Source organism: Psammomys obesus, unplaced genomic scaffold, assembly GCF_907164565.1.
Source record: "Psammomys obesus unplaced genomic scaffold, mPsaObe1.curated_primary_1811, whole genome shotgun sequence".
In the NCBI taxonomy this organism is placed as follows: domain Eukaryota; kingdom Metazoa; phylum Chordata; class Mammalia; order Rodentia; family Muridae; genus Psammomys; species Psammomys obesus.
The window spans coordinates 2,620,980-2,629,797 of NW_026596443.1; the positions used below are offsets into that span (position 1 = coordinate 2,620,980).

General features: G+C 44.8%; 1 protein-coding gene across 1 annotated transcript; it reads left to right on the plus strand.

The window, feature by feature from the left end:
- Window positions 1-283: 283 nt before the first annotated feature.
- Window positions 284-6,679, plus strand: LOC129669831 (alpha-1,3-mannosyl-glycoprotein 4-beta-N-acetylglucosaminyltransferase-like protein MGAT4E; the record flags this gene model as incomplete). Its single annotated transcript, XM_055598234.1, has 4 exons — window positions 284-397; window positions 1,145-1,301; window positions 1,956-3,078; window positions 6,670-6,679. Coding segments are annotated over exons 1-4 (1,398 nt in total), but the record flags the coding sequence as incomplete, so codon positions are not given.
- Window positions 6,680-8,818: the final 2,139 nt, after the last annotated feature.

Consider the following 8,818-nt stretch of genomic DNA (forward strand, 5'->3'; position numbering starts at 1 on the left):
CAGGAGAGAATTTGGGAGGAAAGGGTTAAGCTGGGTACGGTGGTGCACACCTGTAATCCTAGCACTTGGGGATCTACAAAGTGAGTCCAGGACAGCCAATGCTACACAGAGAAACCCTATCTCAAAGAAAAAGAAAAAAGACAATAATCAGGTATTGGGAAAGCTCAGTCCAGGAAGCGTGGGCTCAGGGCATGGCATGCCAGCCGGGGATGGCACCCCATGCTCTCTAAGTAGGAGGCACTCAGGATCTACTGCTGCTCACATTGCTTCCACAGCTGCTCCCAGCACCATGCAAGTCTGCCTGGGGAGATGCATCAGAGCCATTGTGTCCTTAGTCATCCTGGGGTTCTTTCTTCAAGACAATGAAACAACACCTGTGGAGTATAAACTGTCGCTGGTGAGGAACGGAGATAGAGGCCTCTCCCTCTTCTCAGAAGAGGGTCTTCCCACTTAAGTTAAAGTCTCTGGGTTCGTCATGGGAATGATAAAGGCGAGCTTGGGACAGATGGGATTTGGGGAGGGCAGAAGAGGAGCAGCAAGCATTCCAGACGTAGAAAGAGAGAGTGCTGCATGACCACCTGTAGGGGAGGGGCTGACCAGCAAGACACCTGCAATGAACACCTGTCCCCTGTCACCTCCTCGCTGCACTTGCAGCGACAGTCTCCTTTCTAATATGAGAAATTAGAAGTAGCTTCCCCCAGCGTGAACCTCAGCGCACACAGGGCAGCTGAGGCTTCGGTGGCTAAGATTCGAGTACTGAGACTAAGCAAGCGAAAGGACCTTCAGGCTGAGTCACCGCACTCAGGACCTTAAAGACGGGCGGGGCTCTCTCTTCCGGAAACCATCAGAGTCCTGAGCCAAGCTAGACCTCGTTTGCCAGCTTGACTGTGGTAAAGCAATGACTCCTGGGCAGTGGCTTGGCAGGCAGGTCCTAACTCTGCAGAATTCCATGGTCACATGGCTGTGGCTGGAAAGTTCTGTGGGCTCGTGATCAGGAGGGGAGAGAAGAAAGCTACACATTGGCAGATTATAAGTAACGGATCCTAGGGACCATCCAACCTGATCTAAAAAGGACACGCCCCCAATTGTTTCCAGAGGAGCTAAGAATCACCCTTGGGGCTGATAATATATCATCTCTACTCAGATTGAAAAGATGAAAATAATGCAGCAGATAGCTCAGGAGCAAATCAACTCGGAAATCAAGAATCATTTGAAATACTTCACAGAGATGCAGAAAATTCCTCCTGTACTTCTGCATGCCAACTATACACTCCTGGCTGGAGCTCCTTTCCAGCCAAAGAGTGAGTATATGGGAGGAGCCATCAGACTTGGCAAAGGCCAGGCAAGGTCGGTCTGTCTGTCTTTGTTTTGTTTGTTTTTGTTTTGTTTTGCTTTGGTTTTGGTTTTGAGAACTCTGTAAGAGAGCCTGCAGTGATACTCATTCGTGCCAGGCTTCCAGGGAGGGGAAGATGGATGGAAGAGGTGCCAGGGAAACTGGGACAGAGGTGGGGGTGGAGGGAGAAGTGGGTAGTCCAAAAAAGACAGTAGTGTGAACTACAGGCCACTGAACTTCACAGCCCACGGAACTGGTCTAGCCAGCCATGAGGTTTTAAAAGGACTTGGAGACCTTCTAGTGCAGGCCTGGGTAGTCCACAGTAGTTGAGATAACTCCTAAAGCTCAAGGCCAGGCTAACAATTTGCTTGCATGGCAATAGCTACACAGCTCCACTCCAAAGAGACCCTTATCCTCTATGAAGCTTCTCCAATGAGCCTTGAAAAGTACTGAGCAAGGGAGACTTTATAGCTTTGAGAAGGGATTCACCTCCCACAACCCTACATTCCCAGGAGAAGATGTGAGCCTGGCCTGGGAGCTAGCATTAGGTGAGGGGCTGGGAACAAAGTCCTGGGGTCCATCCGCCTCGTTAAAGTACTGAGAGTGTCCATGTGTTCCTCAGGGCTGCTGACGGTGGGGATCTCCTCAAGGCAGCATACCCACAGGAGTTGCCTCTTGGACACCCTGAAGTCCTTATTTGAAGCTTCCTCAGAACAGGACCTAGAATATATGCTGGTATTGGTTCTTCTATCAGGTACTGACCCCCAGTGGCTCAATGAAACAGCTGCCAACATTTCAGGTCTCTTCAGGCCACACATTGAATTTGGTAACCTGATGGTGGTCCATGGTCTGTTTGGTGGCTCCCTAGCGAAGAGCAGAAATCATACTTCACCCTGTGGAAAGCTTTATTCTAGGCAGAAAACAAGTTCTGTCCTCCTCATGAATTTCGCCCAAAACTTCTCTGACTACTTCCTGTTGCTGGAAGATAACGTGAGGTGTGCCCCCAGGTTTCTGGCTGACATCTACTGGGCACTGTCAGCCTGGAAACAACTCCCTTGGGTGATCCTGGACTTCTCCAGCATGAAGATCTCTGGGAAGGTTTTCCACACCAGGGACCTCCCTCGCCTGATCTCCTATTTGCTTCTCTTCCCAAAGGACACTCCAACTCACTTGCTTCTCTCTGAATTCAGTCTTCTCTTGTCTCAAAATGTTCCTATTCGCTTCAGTTCCTCCATCTTCCACCATACGGTCAGTTCCTGTAAGTTTGAAGACACATGCTTTCCTGTGGAGCAGGACAAGGACTGGGGCGAACCAGATAACCCTGTTGCTACTGTCTTCACGGACATGATCTCATTTTGGAATTCGGTTGCACAGTATGCCTACATTCTCAATGATGACTGCTTCTGGGCCAGAGACCCTGTAAGAGGCAACTACTTGCTGGTGGTTCTGGATAAGCCACAAAAGATCATCCGGGTAGCAGTGCTGACAGGGATTAGAGAGAGTAAGAATAACTACCTACAACATGGGCAGCTATTGCTGGGCTATAGCCCCATGGACTACCCCAAGCGCTGTGCTCACTATACCTTGGTAGGACCATTGGTGAGAGGTCAGTTGGACCAGATAGTGTTTTATGAAGAAGGCTCTGTGCAGGAGATCAGTTGCATAAAACTTCTGGTGACAGAATCTCATAATTCCTCAGTCAAGATCACACAGATTCAAGTCTGGACAGAAATGGAGGAAGAGGATACTCTATAAGACAGGGTCTAGGAAGGGAGAAATAAATCTATCAATTGACCAAGAATTTCTCCTCCCTGTGAATACAGTAATCATGTGGTTTATTCTCCAAAGCGGGACCCTATACTGGTTGGTTCTTGTCAACTTGATGAAAATCTAGACATATCTGAGAGGAGGGAAACTCAGCCAAGAGAATGGCTCTGTAACATTGACCTATAGACAAGACTGTGGATCATTTTCTGAATTAGTGATTGATGTCTCAAACAAAATAGAAATGCTCCTGAAGTATCACAACAGGTCGTCCTCTGGCCTACTACACACACACACAAACACATACAAACATAGATTACACACAGACATACACACAAACACCCACAAACATAGATCACACACAAACACACACAAACATCGATCACACACACACACACACACACACACACACACACACACACACACACACACTGTATTAGAAAGCCAGGTGTCATGGCCCATGCCTGTAATCCCAGCATTTTGGGGTAGAGGCTCAAAAATTCTTTATCACCCTCAACAAAGTAAAGGGCTATTACATAAAACCCTGTCTTAAAAAATCATCTAGATGTGGTGCACACATCTTTAATCCCAGCACTGGGGAGGCAGAGGCAGGATGATCTCTATGAGTTCCAGGCCAGCCTACTCTACATAGCCAGTTCCAAGCTAGCCAGGAAGACTTTCTCAAAAAGAAAGAAAGAAAAGAAGAGATGATATAGATATCAATTCTCTAGTGAATAAAATAGATGAACCTCAATAAAAATGCAAATGAGTGTTTTTACAGTGTCTACTTTTAAAAATAATTTATTAATTTTTTTCTTTGTACATTGGTATCAGAATCCATGGAACTGGAGTTTATAGACAGTTGTGAGCTTGTAATGCCAGGTTCACGGGACCCTCAGTGACCACCAGGAGACAACTCGATGCAATTGCAAGAGAGCTTTATTACGAGAGCGATTGAACTCGGGACCCAAGTCTCACTGACGCAGCAGTAGAGAAGTGGGACTCTGAGCTCTGAGTGAACAGGATTTTTAAAGGGAAAGTCTGCGAGCAGGGGGTTTCCATGACAGCAAGCGGGGGGGGGGGGCACAAGCCTTGGTGTTACAGAATTGGGTGAAGTTTAGCAGGGCGGGGTGACCTTTTCTGAGGCACACAATCACAATGGCTATTTTTCTAAACCATATCTGAAACATTGGGGAGAATTTTCCCACCCGATTTCCAACCAATTCCCATTGATTATTGCTAGGGAGTTTGTCTCTATTTTCTATGAAGCATTTATTCTGTATTATTTCCAGAAGGCTGTTGCTAGGAGAGTTAACTTTGTTTTCTGCCAAGTGCACACTCTGTGATATTTCCTGGTACCTGAATTCAGCTCCCAGTCAAGATGGCTCTTTACTCAGGCTAACTATACCCAGGCTAATTTAAACTCTTCAATTTGACATATGGATGCTGGGAATTGAACCCAGGTCTTTTAGAAGAGTAGACCATGCTCTTACCCACTGAGCCATTTCTCCAGCCATTGTCTATTTTTTATTTAAAATATTTTGTGCAGTATATTCTGATCACCGTTTCCTTCCCTCATCTTCTCCCAGATCGTCCCCACTTCCTCCCTACCCCAGCCATCCAGCTCCACACCTTCTTCTCTCTCTTTAGAAAACAAGGAATCAACCAAACAAACAACACTGAATAAAACAGACTAAAAGAGGGAGCTAGAGAGTTGGCTCAGCTGGTAAGAGCACATTCTGCTCTTTCAGAGGTCCTGAATTCAATTCCCAGCACCCGCGTGATGGCTCAAAGCCATCTATACTGGAATTTAATGCCCTCTTCTGGCATCCAGGTGTACATTCAGATAGAGCACTCAATACCTAAAATAAATAGGTTAAATCTTAAAAAAAAAAAAAAAAAAAAAAAAAAAAAAAAAAAAAAAAAAAAAACACGTTAAAACACAAAATCAGAGATAATAGATAAACAAAAGACAGGTAAGGTTTTAAAATTTCCCAAACAAAGCCATTATGGGCAAAATATCTTCAAAAGTACTATTGAGTCGGTTTTGTGTTGGCCATCTGCAGAGACCTCCCTAGGTGTGGTGTGTAGACCAAGTGTAGACTGCACTGGAGAAAACTAATTATTCCTTTTTTGGTAGTTGTCAAATGGAGATAGTTTCTGGGTTAGAGAAGGAAGCTCCTGTCCACTTCCCCTCTCAGCACAGAGTCCCATCTGTCTTAGAATCTGTAAATGCCCTGTGCTTGCTGTCAGTCTGTGAGTTCCTATGTGTGTCAGTCCTGCTGTGTCTGTAAGTCTCTGTTACCTTGTTTGTCTGTTTGTTTATGTGTGGAGGTTGAAAGGATCAGACTAACTTTGTAAACTATATGTCTTCTAAAGCCTATAGTTTTGAGTTTTAGGCCCAGGTTAAGCTAAAGCCTCTTAGTACCTTTCCAGAGAACAGAGGAATGTGACCCTATCTGTGAGGACAGATATAAAAAAAAAAAAAAAGCAAGCAAGCAATGACTTTCACTCAGCAAAAAGAATGACCAGACCCTTGTCTTCAAAATAGTGTTTCTTAGCAACCAACCCAGATGGCCTCAGTCCTTCTTTGGAGTGGCCCCTGACCTCCAGCCAAAAGCCCGAAGCCCTTATCTTCAAGGATGAGCTAATCACCCCCACCTCAACCTTTAATTGCAGCTGCATCCACACTTGGCAAGACTGGTCAAGCTTGAGCATCTAAGACTAACCAATTATCTTACTTTATAGCTTCCTCATCCAATCCTGAATTGCCAAGACTGCAACCCCTCAAAATTCCCACACCTTGTCTTTTAAAAACCCAAGGCCTTTGTCTCCCGGTGCCACTCTTTGCTGACCAGCAGGGGTGACCCCATTGCACAATGGTTAAAATAAACCTCTTGCGATTTTGCATCGATAATATCCGGTCTCCTGAGTTCTCTTCATCCCTTCTGGAAATTAGGCTCATGCTGGGCCTTAGAAAGGTGTTTTGCCTTTAATTACTAAATGCCTTTATTTAATAATTTACTTATATGTGGGGGTGTTTTGTCTACATGTATGTCTGCGCACTATACGCATGGTGCCCACAGGGCCAGAAGAAGGCATCCATCCCTGGAATTGAAGTTACAGGTGGTTATGAGCCACTGTTATGCCAGGTTCACGGGACCCTCAGAGACCACCAGGAGACGACTCGATGCAATTGCAAGAGAGCTTTATTATGAGAGCGATCGAACTCGGGACCCAAGTCTCACTGGCGCAGCAGTAGAGAAGTGGGACCCCGAGCTCTGAGTGAACAGGATTTTTAAAGGGAAAGTCTGTGAGCTGGGGGTTTCCATGGCAGCAAGCAGGGGGCACAAGCCTTGGCGTTACAGAATTGGGTGAAGTTTAGCAGGGCGGGGTGACCTTTTCTGAGGCACATAATCACAATGGCTAAGGCATATAATCACAATGGCTATTTTTCTAAACTATATCTGAAACATTGGGGAGAATTTTCCCACCCGATTCTCAACCGATTCCCATTGATTATTGCCAGGGAGTTTGTCTCTATTTTCTATGAAGCATTTATTCTCTGATATTTCCTGGAGGCTGTTGCTAGGAGAGTTAACTTTGTTTTCTGCCAGGTGTACATTCTGTGATATTTCCTGGTACCTGAATTCAGTTCCCAGTCAAGATCTTTATTTCAAAATGGAGTTATATTCAGGCTATCTTAAGCTCTTCACCACCAAGAATTGAACTTAGGTCCTCTGGACCAGCAGCCATTTTGCTTACTCTCTGGCTTTTTTATTTTACTTTTTAAAAATTTATATTTAGTTTTTGGTTTTGTTTTTTGAGACAGGGTTACTCTGTGCAGCCCTGGCTGTCCTGAACACTGTAGACCAGGTTGGCCTTGAATCACAGAGGTCTGCCTGCCTCTGACTCCCAAAAGCTAGGATTAAAGGTGTGTGCCAACCCAACCTGGCTTTTTATTTAGATTAAAAATTTTTTTTATCATGTGTGTGTGTTGGTGTTAGTATGTTCACATGAATGCATGTCCCTGTGGAGGCCATAGCATCAGATCCTCCTGGAGCTGAGTTACAGGCATTTATAAGCCACTTGACATGGGTGCTAGAAAACAGATCTTGACTTTGGGGCCTTTGCAAGAGCAGTCCACACTCTTAACCACTGAGCCATCTCCAGTCTCCTCCCTCCACCCACTCCCTATCCCCCAGGCTGCAAACCGCCCTAGAAGCTAATGTCTTCCTTGGCACACAGGGCAGGTTTGTTTATAAAGATAGTGGCTCCCTCTGCAGAGATTTAGAGGCTGCCCCTCTCAGGGGAATTTTGCTTTCCTCCCTAGACAAGATCTGTTTGTTCTCTTACCAGAATAATAAAAATAATGTCTCCCCTTGGGCAGAGGATAGACAGGTTTGATAGTGGCCCCCTTATAAAGTCAGAGTTTTCCTTAGGTTAGCATGTCTCAGCCGTGACAGAGGCCCTCTGTGTGCACAGCTTCTGCCCAAACCTCAGTGAATCACTAGATTACCCCCTAGGACTGGAGGACAAGGGGGATTGTCGCCACATGAAGCCCATAGTGTTTGCTTTACCAAGGAAGTCTGGCATGTCCGCCAAACAGCTAGCTCCCTGGTGTCCAGGGAGTGCATGACTTCTTCACTTGACAGCAGCAGTGATTACATTTTCTTTTGTGTATTTTCCCCAGGGTCCTTTCTTACTTCTTTCATTATTGGTACTATTCCAAGCACTTAGGATGCATCAGTAAACAGAGATTGTTACCCAAGGAGCTTGTGCACTGAAGAGGAAACAGAAATGTTAGACATACAAGAGTGTTACAGAGGAAGTGTAGAGGTTTTCTATCAGGGAGTGACACAATGTGCTAAAGCAATAGAAAGAAGAAGCAGGAAAAAGCAGGCGGATCTCTGTGAGTTCAAGGCCAGCCTGGTCTACATAGAGAGTTCCAAGGCCTTGTAGTGAGGTTAAGAGCATTGGCTGCTCTTCCAGAGAACCCAGGTTCAATTCCCAGCACCCACATAGCAGCTCACAACTGTACGTAAACTCCAGCTCCAGGATATCCAACACCCTCACATACATACATACAGGCAAAATACTAATGTACATAAAATAAAAATAAATTATTTAAAAAAAATTAAAAATTTATTCCTCAGTACTTCATGTTATTTGCTGATATTGACACATTAATTTTGTTAGAATAGACCAGAGGGACGGCTTAGTAGCTAAGAGCACTTATCACTTCTTCAGAGGATACAGGTTTGATTCCTAGTACCCACAAAATGGCTCACAATCATTTTGAACTCCAGCTGCAGGGGATCTGATGCCCTTTTCTGGCCTTTGCAAAAACACCCATACACGTGAAATGAAAAGATAAATTTTAAAAGATAAATTATTTAAAAAATGAGATAAATTATTTAAAAGATAAATTATAAGTTTGAAAAGATAAATTATTGAAACTAGAGAGATGGCTCAGTGGTTAAGGGCACTGGCTCCACTTCCAGAGAACCTGGGGTTTGATTCCCAGCACCCACGTGGCAGTTCACAACTGTAACTCCAGCCACAGGGCCCTGTCACCCTCTTCTGACCACCCTGAACATTGCACGAATGTAGTACACAGACATACATACAGACAAAACACCTGTACTCATAACAATAAATAATAAAAATTTTAAAGATAAACTATTACTATAACAGTATCTTATAAGGCCATAAGTGTAG